General features: G+C 44.1%; 1 protein-coding gene across 1 annotated transcript; it reads right to left on the minus strand.

Moving 5' to 3' along the window:
- Nucleotides 1-7,696: 7,696 nt before the first annotated feature.
- On the minus strand, nt 7,697-9,898 carry LOC146962876 (fish-egg lectin-like). Its single transcript, XM_085769375.1, has 5 exons — nt 9,806-9,898; nt 9,441-9,677; nt 9,106-9,323; nt 8,895-9,016; nt 7,697-7,962 (listed from the first exon to the last, which is right to left on the minus strand). The coding sequence occupies exons 1-5, from the start codon at nt 9,858-9,860 to the stop codon at nt 7,821-7,823; spliced, it is 774 nt and encodes a 257-aa protein (XP_085625501.1). The 5' UTR covers nt 9,861-9,898; the 3' UTR covers nt 7,697-7,820.
- Between the last annotated feature and the right edge of the window lie 7,749 nt (nt 9,899-17,647).

Raw genomic sequence — 17,647 nt, forward strand, 5'->3', positions numbered from 1 at the left:
CATCAGAAGATGGAGGAAAAACATGAGCAGTGCTCCTTGCTTCTCAGCCAAATAATTTTGCACCAGATTACACCTTCTAGGCCCTGGTCATACTGACCGAGGAGAGCTCCTTGACTGGAAACCGCTTGTTGAATGGTGCCTGCTGTCCATAGTGGTTGGTTTGCTCTGTTACAATTTCTGGAGAAACTGGACCCAAATGCAGCCACTGACACAGAGACAGGTGGAATGACAAAATCATTTATTTACTAACAGGGGAAAACTAAAGAACACGCCGGCAGGAACTTCATGGTTACACACTAAGCACAAAAGCAGGTACACCGATGATGAAAGCAGACGATCAACCAAAGGGCAATGGGAAGACACTGAGGTAAAATACATGAGGAAACAAGACACAGGTGCGGCAATTACACACAGGTGAGACACATGAGCTAATCACAGGAGGGAGCACACAGGAAGACAAGACATAGGGAATTTCACAATAAAACAGGAAACAGGAGACAAACCATAACATTAATGGTATGGTGTGTATACCAGGTCGGCCGTATGTGCCCCTACAGTGGTAATGTCTAATAGTGTGCAAGCACTATAGAATAAAATGATAACATCCATTACAGTGAATACACATTGTGCATACAAGAAATACTATATGAATGTGTTAGGATTTTCACAAATTTTTCTAAGTGAGTTTCAGACAGTATGAAGCTGTTTCCTGTAATGCCTAAATTGATTTCACAACAGCAAGAAGGGCAAAACGTTGTTATCAAACTGGAGGAAATGGGCATGTAGTTTGTGATCTTGTTGGAGGCTGTCTAAGATATCGGTATCAATTACTGATCAGTCAAGTGTTGCTAATTTGTTTTTACTATTTACATATTTGCTGCAATTGATTTAAATTGGATGAACATACATTAAACCCCACCAAGGAAGTGCTGTGTGCACACTCCTCAAACTGCTGGTTTAGAATAGAGCACCTTTTTTTGACACACTGTACCTTTAAACTCACATGACTGCTGTGTGACACTTTAGTCTGGTTTATACTGTGTATGTGTTGACTGACTGTCACTTTTCCACATTGGGCAGTGGGCTCACTGTAGCTGTGTGTACTGCTGAGACTAATTAATACAAGCCATCTTACTGGTGCTTTTGTCCTCCATTCAGTTCACCCTGATTGCTGCAGATTCCAGCTCTCTATATAAATGTCAGAGAGACTTGTTAACCATAGGTTAGTCAAGTTACGCAAATTTTAGTAGTTTTAGTGTTAAGATTGTTTTTTTATTTCTGTTACCATGATACAGCACACAAGTTGTAGAGTTTGGTTTCTCTATGTGTGGCAAGGTGAAGAGGGTCTTCGAACCCCAGACTCCCAGGTAACAGTCGTGCATGCTAACCATTCGGCCAAAGGGACATCCCTGTGGACAAGTAGCCAGGGCACATCATCAATTGGAGGCATAGTGACTGGACCGTCAACTGTCACATATGGATGCATTGATATTTTTTTTTTTTTCTTCTATTTCTTTTTAGCCTGGGTGCAGACACACAGCAAGTGCCAGACCTCCACCCAGTAGTGACACAGGAGCTCTGACAAGTTTATTAACAATATGTACTAAAGCATTAACTGCTTTAGTACATTTTGTTAATAATCATGACAGAAATTTAAATAAAAGTTAAAATAAAAAGTGGTTGTTGTAATGTTTCCCCGTAACTGAAAAATACATTTCAGGTGCTGAGAGAAAAGTTTCATTTTCTTTCAACACTTTGATGTTACCAGTGACAGCATTTGTTCAGCTCTTTCCCAATTTCTTCTTTTCTGTTTATTTTTCAGAATTTTCCTCATTTCCACACAGTGGCCCTCATTTATCAAACTTGCGTACACCAAAAAAATGGGTGTACACCAAATTCACCGCAAGGATCGGCATTTATCAATCTGAGCGTGAGCGTACGGTACGCACAAATCTCACGCCAGCTCTGACCAGGTGTACGCACATTTGGAACCAGCGTAGAACATGCAGGAAGGAGTGCTGCTGTGTCAGAATGATTATTAAACCATAGTCTAATAACGCAGCGATGTGGACCACATGTTGTTGTTGTTTATATTGTTAAAAAGATAAAAAGTAGCAAAAAAAAAAAGAAACGCTACAACCAAGTCCGTGTTGAAAATTTAACTCGACTTTTATTTTGAGCAACTGAGATGAATTAAAAACCACGACGTGACAGATGCTCGTTAATCAGCTGTGTAAACAGAAACAGTCAATGACAGACAGACCTGTTATTGTTAGATCACACACACAAACGTCCAACATCTGCAGCACCAGAGCATGACCGAACGGCTCCTCAGTCTCTCTCTCTGCCGGACACCGGAGCCCGGGGGGGGGCTCCGCTACCTGTCCAGGTGCAGCTGATCTCCGCGGCGGAGTGTTTTTTTTTTTTTTCCCCCGTCACCGGGACCTGTCAGCGGGACATCGGGCCGGTGTTTCACATCCCTCCATCAGCCGAACCATGCCAGCGGTGCTGATGGTCATAAAGTCGCGTTCGCAGCAGTAATATGCCTATATGATTTCTCCTCAATCACTTGTGTTTAGTAAACTGCAGGAGCATTTCATGAGGTCGCTGGGTTTCCTGACGTGGTCGGTGACATGTGCGTCTGCAGCCTCCATCCACCGGGATGACACTTATCAATCACAAAATCTATCAATCTATCAATGTCCAGATATTTAATGTTGCCGCCCTCTCCCTGTTCAACGCGGTAATGTCAGTAAAGTCTCTTCTTGGCCGTCTTCCGTGTCTCCATGTCGTAAAAGGGGCAGGGCGACGCCTCTAAAGCAGGAATATATCGGGGCGTGACATTTAAATTACGCTCGTTTTCAGCCGCCAGATTTATCAACACCGCCGTTCTACGCCGAAATCAGCAGCGTACACACTTTTAGTAAATCACACGTGACACTTGGCGTACACTGATATTTACACCAGAATCTACACCAGATCCTGCGCAAGTTTGATAAATGAGGGCCAGTGAGCCTCCAATTTGATTGTGTGAGTGGCAGATCTGAGAGCTGTAATGGATTGGTAGAAAATGCTGCAGGCATTTTTTTCCATCCATCCATCCATCCATTGTCCGCCGCATTATCCGGAGTCGGGTCACGGGGGCAGCAGTCGGAGCAGGGATCCCCAGACTTCCCTCTCCCCGGACACTTCCTCCAGCTCTTCCGGGGGGACCCCAAGGCGTTCCCAGGCCAGCCGAGTGACGTAGTCACTCCAGCGTGTCCTGGGTCTTCCTCGGGGCCTCCTCCCGGTGGGACATGCCCGGAACACCTCACGAGGGAGGCGTCCAGGGGGCATCCTATACAGGTGCCCGAGCCACCTCAGCTGGCTCCTCTCGATGTGGAGGAGCAGCGGCTCTACTCCGAGCTCCTCCCGGGTGACAGAGCTCCTCACCCTATCTCTAAGGGAGCGCCCCGCCACCCTGCGGAGGAAACTCATTCCGGCCGCTTGTATCCGGGATCCCGTTCTTTCGGTCATGACCCAGAGTTCATGACCATAGGTGAGGGTGGGAACGTAGATCGACCGGTAAATCGAGAGCTTTGCCTTTCGGCTCAGCTCCTTCTTCACCACGACGGACCGATACAATGACCACATTACTGCGGCCGCCGCACCGATCCGCCTGTCAATCTCGCGCTCCATTCTCCCCTCACTCGTGAACAAGACCCCAAGATACTTAAACTCCTCCACCTGAGGCAGGAACTCTCCCCCGACCTGGAGGGTGCAAGCCACCTTTTTCCGGTCGAGAACCATGGCCTCGGACTTAGAGGTGCTGATTCTCATCCCAGCTGCTTCACACTCGGCTGCAAACCGCCCCAGTGCATGCTGAAGGTCCTGGCTCGAGGGAGCCAACAAGACCACATCATCTGCAAAAAGCAGAGATGAAATCAAGTGGCTCCCGAACCGTACCCCCTCCGGCCCTTGGCTGCGCCTAGAAATTCTGTCCATAAAAATAATGAACAGAACCGGTGACAAAGGGCAGCCCTGCCAGAGTCCAACACGCACCGGGAACAGGTCTGACTTACTGCCGGCAATGCGAACCAAGCTCCTGCTCCGATCATACAGGGACCGTACAGCCCTCAGCAGAGGGCCTCCGACCCCATACTCTCGGAGCACCTCCCACAGGATGCCACGTGGGACACGGTCGAAAGCCTTCTCCAAGTCCACAAAACACATGTGGACTGGTTGGGCAAACTCCCATGCGCCCTCGAGCACCCTGCGGAGGGTGTAGAGCTGGTCCAGCGTTCCACGGCCAGGACGAAAACCGCATTGTCCTCCTGAATCCGAGGTTCGACTATGGGCCAAATTCTCCTCTCCAGCACCCTGGAATAGACTTTCCCCGGGAGGCTGAGGAGTGTGATCCCCTGGTAGTTGGAACACACCCTCCGGTCCCCCTTTTTGAAGAGAGGGACCACCACCCCGGTCTGCCAGTCCAGAGGCACTGTCCCCGACTGCCACGCGATGCTGCAGAGGCGTGTCAGCCACGACAGCCCTGCAACATCCAGAGACTTGAGGTACTCAGGGCGGATTTCATCCACCCCCGGTGCCTTGCCACTGAGGAGCTTCTGGACTACCTCAGTGACTTCAGCTTGGGTGATGAATGAATCAACCTCTGGGTCCTCAGCCTCTGCTTCCTCGACGGAAGGCATGTCAGTGGGATTGAGGAGATCCTTGAAGTATTCCTTCCACCGCCCGACAATATCCCCAGTCGAGGTGAACAGCTCCCCTCCTCCACTGTAAACAGTGTATGCGGAGCACTGCTTCCCCCTCCTGAGGCGCCGGATGGTTTGCCAAAATTTCCTCGAGGCTGACCGGTAGTCCTCCTCCATGGCCTCCCCGAACTTTTCCCAGACCCGAGTTTTTGCTTCCGTGACCGCTCAGGCTGCCGTGTCCAAGACATACGGCCGGAGGTCAGTTGACACGACTACAAAGTCGATCATTGACCTCCGTCCTAGGGTGTCCTGGTGCCACGTGCACTGATGGACACCCTTATGCCTGAACATGGTGTTCGTTATGGACAAACTGTGGCTAGCACAGAAGTCCAATAACAAAACACCACTCGGGTTCAGATCGGGGAGGCCGTTCCTCCCAATCACACCTCTCCAGGTAACACTGTCGCTGCCCACGTGAGCGTTGAAGTCCCCCAACAGAACGATGGAGTCACCAGTTGGGGCACTTTCCAGCACCCCTCCCAGGGCCTCCAGGAAGGCCGGGTACTCTGCACTGCCGTTCGGCCCGTAGGCCGAGACAACAGTGAGAGACCTATCCCCGACCCGAAGGTGCAGGGAAGCGACCCTCTCGTTAAGTGGGGAGAACTCCAACACATGGAGCTGAGCTGGGGAGCTATGAGCAAGCTCACACCAGCTCGCCGCCTCTCACCATGGGCAACTCCAGAGTGGAAGAGAGTCCAACCTCTCTCAAGGAGTTGGGTTCCAGAGCCCAGACTGTGCGTGGAGGTGAGCCCGACTATCTCTAGTCGGTACCCCTCAGCCTCCCACACGAGCTCAGGCTCTTTCCCCCCCAACGAGGTGACATTCCATGTCCCTAAAGCCAGAGTCGTTGTCCGGGCATTGGGTCGCCGGGGCCCCCGCCCACGGCTGCCACCCAAATCGCACTGCACCGGCCCCTTCTGAACCCTCCCGCGGGTGGTGAGCCTACGGAAAGGCGGGCCCACGTCGCTTGTTCAGGATGCGCCGGGTCCCGTGGGCCAAGACCCGGCCACCAGATGCTCGCCTGCGAGCCCCGACCCCAGGCCTGGCTCCGGTGGGGCCCCGGTAACACCAGTCCGGGCGACGTACACTTCCTCGATGTTTTCTTCTTCATAGGGGCTTTGGAACTGCTGACCGCTGTCTGACCCGTCACCTAGGACCTGTTTGCCTTGGGAGACCCTACCAGGGGCATTAAGCCCCGGACAACATAGCCCCTAGGATCATTCGGGTGCTCAAACCCCTCCACCACAGTAAGGTGGCGGTTCAAGGAGGGCATTTTTTTCCTTGTATTTTATTGCTTACACATATGCTCTGGTGGTTTTTACAATAGCTTTCTTCACTTACTCTGTCTCTAAGTCCATAATGTCTTATCAGACATAATGGATGATTTAGGACACCATTGGTAAGAATCAATATTATTATTTATCAGAGTTGCAGTTAGTAGCAGTAGTAGGCTACAGATGTTAACCATTACAAAGACTTTCAGTTATACTTTCAGTCATACAAAGTGTTATAGTGTTTGTAATGTCAAGTGGCTTTTTCTATTTTGTTTGGCATTTGTCTTAACTTTTACTTGAGTTTAAAATTACAGATGGGCTTTAAAATGATTGTAGGCTACTGTGTGATTCTGACATCAAGGATAAATTGATTGAATTAATATTTTAGTAAGGAAGTGTGAAATAGTAGCACTGGCACTAAAATAGTACAATTAACTTTGTTGTTTTTCATACAATACAGGAGTCAAAAAAATAAAGGGATTGCACAATTTTCACACGCCAAATTGTTCACAAGAATCAACAAAGCTTTACTTCTTTGCTACTAGAGGAGTTAGTTGTAAGTTTTAGTTGTTGCTACATAGAATTACCATTAACTGTTCTTGATGGTAGAAGTCCAGTGTGGTAAGTAAATAGCTGTTTACGTCAATGTTGGCCATACAGTGTACGAGCAATAACTAACTCACAAAGCTCCTATAACACTTTCATATTCACAATTCTGACTAAATTTACATTATGATTGAACAATAAATGTTATATTTGTCATAAAAATTCAACATTATGATTTAATTCTTATTATACCATGGTCTGGGTGAATCCTCGATTCTGATTGGCTGCTGGGTGTCCATTAAAAAGTGATAATGGACACCCATAAAGATGTTCCGGTCAAATTGCCTGATTATGTTCTAAATATTACTGCGCTGGCTCAAACGCTTGTTGGTAACCACGGCAACGGACACTCGGACCAAAACAACTTTTTTTCAGCGCATCACGGCACTGGAGTCTGTAAACACACCAGCGGTAAGAAGTGCACTGGACCTCTGAAAAACTTTGTGTCACGTAACATTTAAGCCATCACCTCACCTCCCTTCACTGATCAACTACCAGGCTCTGGCAGAGTCACTGACTGTAACGTTAGGCTGCGGTCACAGCGGGTCCCTCTTTTTTTTTTCTTTTATCGCCGACGAGTGTTATTAAATAGTCCGCTCGGCTCAGCCGCTTAAAGACCTATGATTTTAACGGTAAAAACAACATTTTAACGGTAAAAACAACATTAAATTACAAGTAATTGATTTAATATGTATTTATCTCATAAGTGACCATGGTATAAGCGGGATAATGCCCTTCGAGGTGTCCGATTATCAGAGATTAATGGACTTTGGTTCACGCCTCCGCGTCGTCCATTAATTTCTGATAATGGACACCTCGTCGGGCATTATCCCTTACATATAGTACAGATGATGTCATCTATAGAAAGTACACATTTACATGCTTTGGTTGTTTAAAAAAAAAAAGATCCATTTAGCTGCATGTATGCATTTGCTTTTGTAATGTCCATTTATTTATTTCATATTCAATTAGTTTTTTTCTCTTTAATGTAATTTACCAGGTTGTCCATGTCAATCAACAACATAGCTACTCTTTTAAAATGTAAACACACTTCTTGCTATATTTCCCCATGTCCCATCAACAAAAAACATACAAAAAAAGATTGATTACTGATTATCTATCAATGATATGCAAGTGATGATACATGAAAGGATAGAAGGTTACAGTGATGACAGTCAAGACTGTCTAGACATCAGTGTGTGCACTGCAGCAGAAAACCAGAGGGGGTCACAACCCAGAGGCGGCCCAGGTCGTACGACACATGGCGAGCGGTCAAGCACACTGGGACGTTCTGCCAAACTGTGCCATTGGGTCGACTGCTGGAGATGCCAAGTCTGTTGAGAGAGAACTCATCATTTGTTTTTATCAGCAGTAGTGTTCCTCAAGGCTTCTAAAGGTTTCTCTTTGAGGTTATTTTAACTTTTTCATTGTACGTGAAGCTTGTTTATGTAATGATCAGACATTTACGCAACACTTTAGATTCACACTTTATGCCCCAGGTACAAGCTGTTAAGATGAATTAGTTGATATTAACTCATTGAGTGCCATTGACGTATATATACGTCAATCAAAATCCAACGCTTGAGTGCCATTGACGTATATATACGAAGGAGGGGAGGGGAGGGGCAGAGAGGGGGGGAGGGGAGGGGGGAGGAGGGGGTTAGGAGAGGGTGAGGGGGCAGCAACTGCAGGAGGAGTAGGAGAGCAGGCATCACTCTGCAGAGTAAGACTCCTACTTGTTGTATTTTAGTTTTTTTTTTTTTTTGTACAATGAAAAAACATGTGAAATGAAATTTTCAGACGTCTTACATGTTTTTGAAGCCAAAATTAAAACGGATAAATCACTGTTTTTCTTGAGAGACTGTCTTTCACAAAAATGCATTTTTCTCAGCTTTCTAGAAAAAAAGTGGTCTTTTTGGTGCAACCAGGCTCTATTCAACTTAAGATAAATTAAGAATGGAACAAGGTACAAACAAATGGTTTTTTCCCTAGTTAAACAGAGAGTCTCCTCTTTCCTTTGAGCTATTTTGTGTTTTCAGAGTCATAATACAAAATATTCTCTTGGTCTTAAAATATTACTCAAAATGCCCCGAAACGCTGGCACATGGCACTGACCATTTTATAAAAGGTCTGGCACTCAAAGAGTTAAGGAATGATACTTTCTAGCCTTGCATTCTGCTGTTTGCAAACATTACATAATATGCTTTCCTTTAAGTGCATGAAAATGGATATGTTGTGGGTGTCAATGCTAGACAGTAAGGCTTACCTTTGGTACACCTTGCCACTTCTATTCACTCCAAAAACACTTCCGTCGGTCCCCACTTCAATCATTGTCATGGATTGCCCTGACACAGATGACCAGCCACTTGTGCTACAGTTTGATGTCGTCTGTCATAGAAGCATGTGGTGTTATTTCTGTGATCCATGAGTGAAAAGAGTTGCTGACATGAAATATCACTGATGCCTCAGATCCAAACCTGTGTGAAGTAGACCCGGTAACTGCTGTCGACTCCCCAGCAGCCGTTGTTGGGGCTACAGCTGAGGTACCTCAGACTCCTTCTCAGGGATTTCCAGAACAGGGTGCCCACTCCCTTGTAGGCCAAAGCACTGGTCTCATTCAGACAGTAGCTGTGACTGCTATATACTCCAACAACCTGACCATCACCACCAGCATCCACCTGCTGTAGATTCGAACCTACACATTGACACAAGACATTGTCTTTGATTACAGAGCTGCCCTAGCATACAGTTAACTAAATGAAACAGTGATGAAAGGAATGATAGGATTTTTTCATTTGGAGATAATAGTTACTGCCGGACTGTAGCATGTTGCCTCCTACAAACTTGTACACTCGGTGTGAGGTGCTGACCCCCCACAGTCCAGCTGGTCCAACTGAGACGTGCTTGATCGAGTAATAGCCAAGACTGTACCACGACGATCCAACTAGCATAAACGGTTGATTGGACCTGGTTGTTGCAACCACTTTTCCCAGTCCAGCATCAATCTGTTGCATACCACTCAGCTGTGGTCCCTCTGTGCAGTTCCATGCTGTGAAGACAAATTCACAGTCGTTATGTGAAAGAAAACAATGTCATTAATTTTATCATCATCATACATATACGTATATACTTGAAAATCAATTCTGTAATAAAAAAAAGCATCTAACAGTGACTTACCATGACTACCAGCCAGGTAACACAGCACCAGCATGAAGGCTGCAACAGCTTTCATCTTGTCTCTGTGTTTGTGAGTCTTGATGGTGTTGCAGAATGAACCTCGGGATGTGATGTTTGGAGCCACTGTCTTACATCCCATCATTGATTGCTTATATACACACTGGACCTGTGCTCAGTTCCAACACAAACTGGTTCTGCTGGTTGTTCTGGAAAGTTATAGCTATAGCTTCTCAAAGGAACCAGCAAAGCTTTCCCTATATAGGGAAGGTTTTCATTCCACACATCTTTTCATAAAGCTACCTGAGGCGAACTCAGATGTTCTGACTGCAGTACATGTTGACATGGCAGCATTTGTCAATCCACCAGTCTTGTTTGCTGGCTCAAAACTTAGGAATGGACATTCATACTGTCCCTATAATAAATGAGAAATATTCTAAATACTGTATAAGCATTTTCTGGCTCTTGTTAGTTATATGATGATATGATAGATGAAGAGATTGTCTACAAATGGCTATAAAGTCCATTCCTTTTTTTTTTTTTTTTAATTTCAGATCATTCAGAGCTGTGCTGCAAGATTTTTTAACCATCACGTAGAGGAGTTCTCACTTCACACCATTACTGAGCAGTGTCCTTTGGAAGAGTTGTGAGGTCACTTATAAAGTTCTTAATGGTTTGTTATCACATCAAAGATTAATGACTGTTCACGAGAAACAGGCAGCATAAGATTTTTAACAAAGTTCCAAATCTATATATATAAATATACATTTTATGTCATTCTCATTTTGAATCATGGACATCCTTTGACTGTAGAAGGTGGGGTTGAGCTGATGACACATGCAGGATGGTATGTATTGTATAATAGAATGTGTAGTGTTTCTCTGCAGCTATAATCTAAAACCAGATTAAAACCACAAGACATCAATTACTGGAACAAGTCTGGTACATTTCCTCATACATACATTCCAATACATATAGGAACATTTCTTTGCCACAGTGAAGTTGATCCTTAAAGAGATAGTTCAACATTTTGACAATAGCAATTTGGCCCATTGCCATAATCGCTATTGTCATAGCAGTAGGTTCGTTACCTTTAATTGTCGGTGTAAGCTATTTTTAGAACGGTGGAGCGGAGCAGAAGGCTGCTCAGGGCTATGCTATGGAGGCTAAGGGAATTTCTTGGTTTCCCTCATCAAACTCATCAAATACACAACCCAACAACTCCAAAACGCTCTGGTGGACAAGTTGTGACCTGCACATTCATCACACTATGAGATAATAATGGAACGTTACGAGACAGAGCTGTTTAGAGGTAAATTCATGCAAAACCGCTGATGCGCGTTGCGTTCAGGGACAGTTTTTCAGCAAGCAGACTCTGTATTTACCCTGTATTTACCTCGAAAACGGCTCAGTTTCGTAACGTTCCGTTTAGAAACTACAAAATGGGGCTTTTAATCAGAAACCAGTTGGGAAATATTGGTGGATTCTCCACCAGGTAAATGTAAACATCGCCCAACTCGAGCTTCGTAAATGGCTCATATACAGCAGCTGGTGTTGTATGTGGGTCACAAGTGCCCCAAACTTCAAAGTTGTTTTTATATCTTTCTTTCTCTGCTGCTGACAGATGATTTAAGTCATTACTCGGTTGTTTGTCAATAGAGAGTCCGTTGCGCCGTTTTGGAATGTTGTTTTTGACCGCCAGGTCCCTGGGAAGTCATGTGACTGAAAACTATCAATTGATGATATCTGTCCGATTGGACGTGTGAAAATCCAAGATGGCTGCCAAATTAGCATCCCGAAGTTCCTTTTTTTCATAGAAATGTGTGTAGTTGACTAATTTGAATGACATACGGTAAGTACATTGAGATACATAAGATACATTGTATTGTATTTGTATAGACACATGACATTATTAATGGAAAAAGAGAAAAAAAGATTAATATATAACTTTATTGGAAAAGTCCTAACAAAAAAGGACACCAATAACTGTGTAACTTCACACTAAACACAAAAGTTCCTCTAGCTGCTACTGGTCACATATGCAGCTGAAGCTATTGAACAATATTTGATTTATTAAAAATAAACTGGTCTTTTCTTGTAGGATTTATTTTAGGCTACAAGCCTGTTTCTCAGCATATTAACTATCATGACAACATAACAAAGCACTGACAAATAAGACTGATGTGAACATTCATATCAAACTCTGTAACACACTCATGACACAAGCCACACATGCTCTCAGTGTGTGATGGCCTGGGTAGTGGACAGTCTGAGGACAGAGAGCTTTCAGGTTGACGTTTATAATAATTAAATGCACCGATGAGACTGTTCTAGGTCTCTGCTGTACGTCTTGACCCCATGTCAGCTGTTCAGCTGTAGTAGAGGAAAACTTGGCTCGTGCTCCAGTCATTAAAAAAAACTAAAACTCTGGTCCTGCTGCATACCTGACGCGGTGCGGCACACCTGTCGCTCAGCAGCATACCTGACGCTCTTATTTTTTTAATTGCGATAGTTCCACAGCCAAAGTAGTGCTCCATTCAGCCGAGCCTGAGACCAACATACAATACGTAACAGGTTTACATGACACTTGAGAAAACCGAATTATTGCCTTATCCGACTATAACTGGACAACTGAGTTCATGTAAACTCCAGCTAATATCGAAGTTCTCCAACTCCGATTCAGACACCCAGATAATGCGATTGGAATTGGACTTTCTCACAACAGCAATGTTACACCATATGTGCACAAATCATTAATCTGCATTATCAATTGAAAATAATACTGGCTGACCAGAAAAACACACAAATTTCTTTATTGCAAAAGAAAACATTTCAGGAGACAGACTGTGTTCAAAGTTAAAAAGATAATATTAGAATAGGCTATACATCCTGTTTTCCTGTTCTGTTGCTACATTAATATATAGCCATTTTTACCATCTCAAGAAAAATACATTAAAGCGAGTAATTTAGAGAGAGAGTGGCGCTTTTTTCATGTTGTTGATTTTTATATTGTATTTGTGTTCTAACTGAATTATTTGCAAAAGAGCTATAAAGTTTATCATTGTTGCTGTAATTGTTGTTGTTATTATTAGCTGACAAGGCCAGTGTCAGTCATGATTATAGACTGTAAAGGTCGTGATGCAGAGGGACAGGATACAGTAGGCTACAGGATAATGTCAGTCATATAGGAGTGAGGAGGAACATACAGTAGTGTTTTAGTTGAATGGTAAGTGTGAGCATACTTCAACACTATACTCTGACTGACTAATCGGTGTGTGTTGTGTTTAATATGATTAGATTATACTACAAATAAAGTATTTGTGTTAAAATTACGTTTCCACTTTGCATCCTTCGTGCGATCGGATAAAAGGCCTCTCCAAACCAAACTCCTGGACTGAATTTCAACCCCCGCCTGCCCCATGGTTAACTATAAAAATAGACATGTTCACTTAACCTTACTGAATGCTCTAAATGTGTTAGTCTGCCCCCTCCATTCATAACAGCCAATATTCGGTGGCAGTTGCTATGGCAGCTGTCACAGTAGGAGACAAACACAGGAGGCAATTGATGATTTTTGGAGACAGAAAGATTAAATATCATCTCGAAGTCACCAAAACTTAAATTAGCTTTACTGCTAAGGCTGTCGGTTGCCGCGAAACGGCAATAGCAACGGGCTAATTTCTGTTAGCCTGTCAATGGAGTTTTACATTATACGTTAGCATTAAGCTAGCGGACTTTATGCTTAGTTGCGATAGTGTTTTGAACGTGTTTCAAACTGGGCCTATGTGGGTTTGATTGAACATCTTTGATGCTTACATATATATATTGCCACGTAATATATTGCTTTACTCCTCTTTTTATTTTATGCCTTTTTTACTATAGCCTATAGGGCATGCGATAGCTATTCGGTTAGGCTAATGTTAGAGATGTTAAAGATAACTTTGACATCTAAACATCTCTAACAATATGTTGCCTCAAATACGTTGTTGACTTAACTTAGATGTAGAGATGACAGATGTAGACATCCTTGTTAAGTTTATCCACGTTTAGTTGGTGTCGTGGTCTACCGCATAACTTTATCCAGAGCAGACACTTCTCTCGGTTGAGATGTGGCTTGGGAAAAGGTAAAAAAAAATCTCCCCCGTGGCCTCTCAGGATACCTAGTGTCAGAGTTGCATGTACCCCATGCACACCGTATGACCATTTTAAACTTAAACTGTCAAGAAAAAAACATATAAAAACGAATGAAAACTGACTAACTGCAATGCATTTCAATGGACGCAGAGAATGTCTGAGTGTATGGGCTAGCTATGCTCACTGTGACTGGCTCATCGCGTTTGGGGGCGTGGCTTAGCCATAGGTCAATTCTGAACTTTTAATAAACTAAAATTCAGCAATCAGTCTCTCAACAGTCCTCAGAACTTCTGATCTCCATGCTTAGTTCTGGTAACACTGTGGCAAGTGCGTGGCACGTTGTGAGCGCCTCAAAGTCACTGTAGCTGGGTCAGGTTGTTCAGGGAGCCATGGCAACTCAGACACTGGGGTCTCAGGTGCCAGGAGCTCCGTTCCTGAACAAGCCTCTGCTCGGCCAACTCAGCTGACTCCTTCTCAGGAGTTTGCTCCAGAATGTCTGGTGAGAAACCTGCTCACCAACGTCAAACTGCCTCTGCAGCTTTGTTGTCGTGTTCTTCCTTCTGTCGATACTGCTTCCTCCTCACTGTTTCTGTGATGCTTGGTTTCAGGAAGTCCAATCTGGTTTGCACGTACCTCTTTAAAAACAAGTCAGCTGGTGATTCGCCAGTCTTGCTGTTGGGAGTTGTGCAGGAAGTGTGAGACTTTATCGTCAAAACTGTCCTCTCGCTGGGATGGGCTGACCTGTGTAGGTTTTCAGCTTGACACTCGTGCCCTCCAGCGGTACATGTGAGAATGAACTTTCATACACAGTCTCTGAGATAATGCTGACAGCGGCTCCCGTGTCTATTACCGTGTTTACTTCAAAGCCTGCCTGTGTCACCTGCACTGAACACTGAGACATGCCTGAGCAGGACAGAGCCAAGACTGTACCACCTTGATCCAATCAGGACATAACGGCTGATTGGACCTGGTTGTTGCAACCACTTTTCCTAGTCCAGCATCAAGCTGATTGATACCACTCAGACTTGGTCCCTGTCTGCAGTTCCATGCTGTGAAGACAAATTCACAGTCATTATGTGAGAGGAAACAACAATGCCATTAATTTCATCATACTACTGTACGTATAAAATCAATTCTATAATAAAAAGCATCTAACAGTGACTTACCATGACTACCAGCCAGGTAACACAGCACCAGCATGAAGGCTGCAACAGCTTTCATCTTGTCTCTGTGTTTGTGAGTCTTGATGGTGTTGCAGAATGAACCTCAGGATGTGTTCGAGCCACTGTCTTACATCCCATCATGGGTCACTTTATATATACACTGGACCTGTGCTCAATTCCAACACAAACTGGTTCTGCTAGCTGTTCAGGGGAGCTAGTGTACTATTTTTGTTGTGGGTTCTCAATAACGACACCGTTACTTGAAAGAGAAGGTACTTTATCAAACTTGTCTTCATCACATGTAGACAGGAAAACAACCAACATATCTGACCCCTGTGGTTCAACTACTCAGACACCGAACGCCCCCTGCTGTTTGGGAATATAAGCAGCATTCACATAAACCTCTGATACTAAGCAAATATGCATTTGCTGTTATCATTAAAACTAGGAGGAAAGTTTTTTTTTTTTTAAATACCCACTGTGACAACTTTTATCAATTTGTACCTGCCAGTGTGAAATATTTCAACCAAAACAAAACAAGAGATGAACTCAGAGGCTGTGGCTGCAGGACAGCCCGGACTGGATTTCTGTCCTCATGTTGACATGCCGGCATCACACACCAAAACAGTACAGTACAACCAAAATGAGAAATATATTCATTACAGCTGTTACAGCAGAAAGTATTCTGCCTTGTCCTTTCCTCTGCAGCTCAGGCCCTGATTTCTCCATGGCATCAACCTGGCCTGGGAGTGAGGGTGGTGTCAGCATCAGCATCAGAAGATGGAGGAAAAACATGAGCAGTGCTCCTTGCCTCTCAGCCAGATAACTTTGATCCAGATTACACCTTGGGCCCTGGTCATACTGAATGGTCTCTGCTGGGTCCATAGTGGTTTGTTCTGTTACAATTTGTGGAGAAACTGGACCCAAATGCAGCCACTGACATGGAGGGTTACACCCCGCCTTTCCGAAAATAGACTTCCATTCTTCGTAATAGCAGGGTTTCCTATTCTTTCTAAAGACCCCGCTATTCTGAAAAGGCTACTGGGGAAAACCCTCCATTCCGAAACCCCCTACTCCGAACAGACAGACGAACACAATCAGAAAGGAAACGGAGGGTGCACATTGATCCTTTTTTATTTTTGGGGGGTCAAACGGATCATGTGCATAATTAGCTGCAAAACAAGAAAATACTTCATATTAATGACATATAACTCTCATTATGCTTCTAGCCTGTCTAGCCTCCACCTGGGCTTTTTACTAAACTTAACCAACTCCTTTCTTCATTGCCTAAACCCAACCAAAGCATCGAGCAAATAATTTTTTTTTTTCCTCCCCCAGTCTGCTGACAGTAGGAGCGGCAGCTGCAGCAGGCTCGCGCCCGTGTGGGCTCAAGCCGGGTTCAGCCGCGCTCGAGCCGAGCCAGGGAGAGAAAGAAAGTGTATTTCTTTTACTCTGTGGGAGATCTCCCACAACGGAGTGGGGGAGAAAGCAAGTGGGACAGATCTGCCCAGTCCCCGAGCAGGAACTTCATGGTTACACACTAAGCACAAAAGCAGGTACACCGATGATGAAAGCAGACGATCAACCAAAGGGCAATGGGAAGACACTGAGGTAAAATACATGAAACAAGACACAGGTACACACAGGTGAGACACATGAGCTAATCACAGGAGGGAGAGCACAGGAAGACAAGACATAGGGAATTTCACAATAAAACAGGAAACAGGAGACAAACCATAACATTAATGGAACGTGGTCTACCAGGTGGGTCATTGGGCCCTACAATGGTAATAGTATATAGTAGCACTGTGGAGCACACTATGGAATAAAATTATAACATCCATTACAGTGAATACACATTCTACATGAATGTGTTATTTAGGCACATTTTATGATTCTGCATTCTGCGTATGTGTGTGTTAGGATTTTCACATACATCTAAGTGAATTTCAGACAGTATGAAGCTGTTTCCTGTAATGTCTAACTTACTTTCACAACAGCAAGAAGGGCAAAATGTTGTTATCACATTGAAGGAACATATTTTATATTTGCTGCAATTGATTTAAATTGGATGAACATACATTAAACCCAACCAAGGAAGTGCTGTGTGCACACTTTTCAAACTGCTGGTCTTTTTTTTTTTGGACACACTGTACCTTTAAACTCACATGACTGCTGTGTGACACTTAAGTTTTGTTTATACTGTGTACCATACGTGTTGACTGACTGTCACTTTTCCACATTGGGCTCACTGTAGCTGTGTGTACTGCTGAGACTAATTAATACAAGCCCTTTTACTGCTTTTGTCCTCCATTCAGTTCACCCTGATTGCTGCAGATTCCAGCTCTCTATCTAAATGTCAGAGAGACTTGTTAACCATAGGTTAGTCAAGTTACGCAAATTTTAGTAGTGTTATAGTCTCAAGACTATTTTTTATTTATGTTACCATGATACAGCACACAAGTTGTAGAGTTTGGTTTATGTGTATGTAGTACACCATTATCTATGGATGCCTTGATATTTATTTATTTTTTAGCTTTAGCTATCT

This window comes from Trachurus japonicus, chromosome 23 (genome assembly GCF_045865225.1).
Source record: "Trachurus japonicus isolate A0001 chromosome 23, Traja_1.0".
NCBI classification, from domain to species: domain Eukaryota; kingdom Metazoa; phylum Chordata; class Actinopteri; order Carangiformes; family Carangidae; genus Trachurus; species Trachurus japonicus.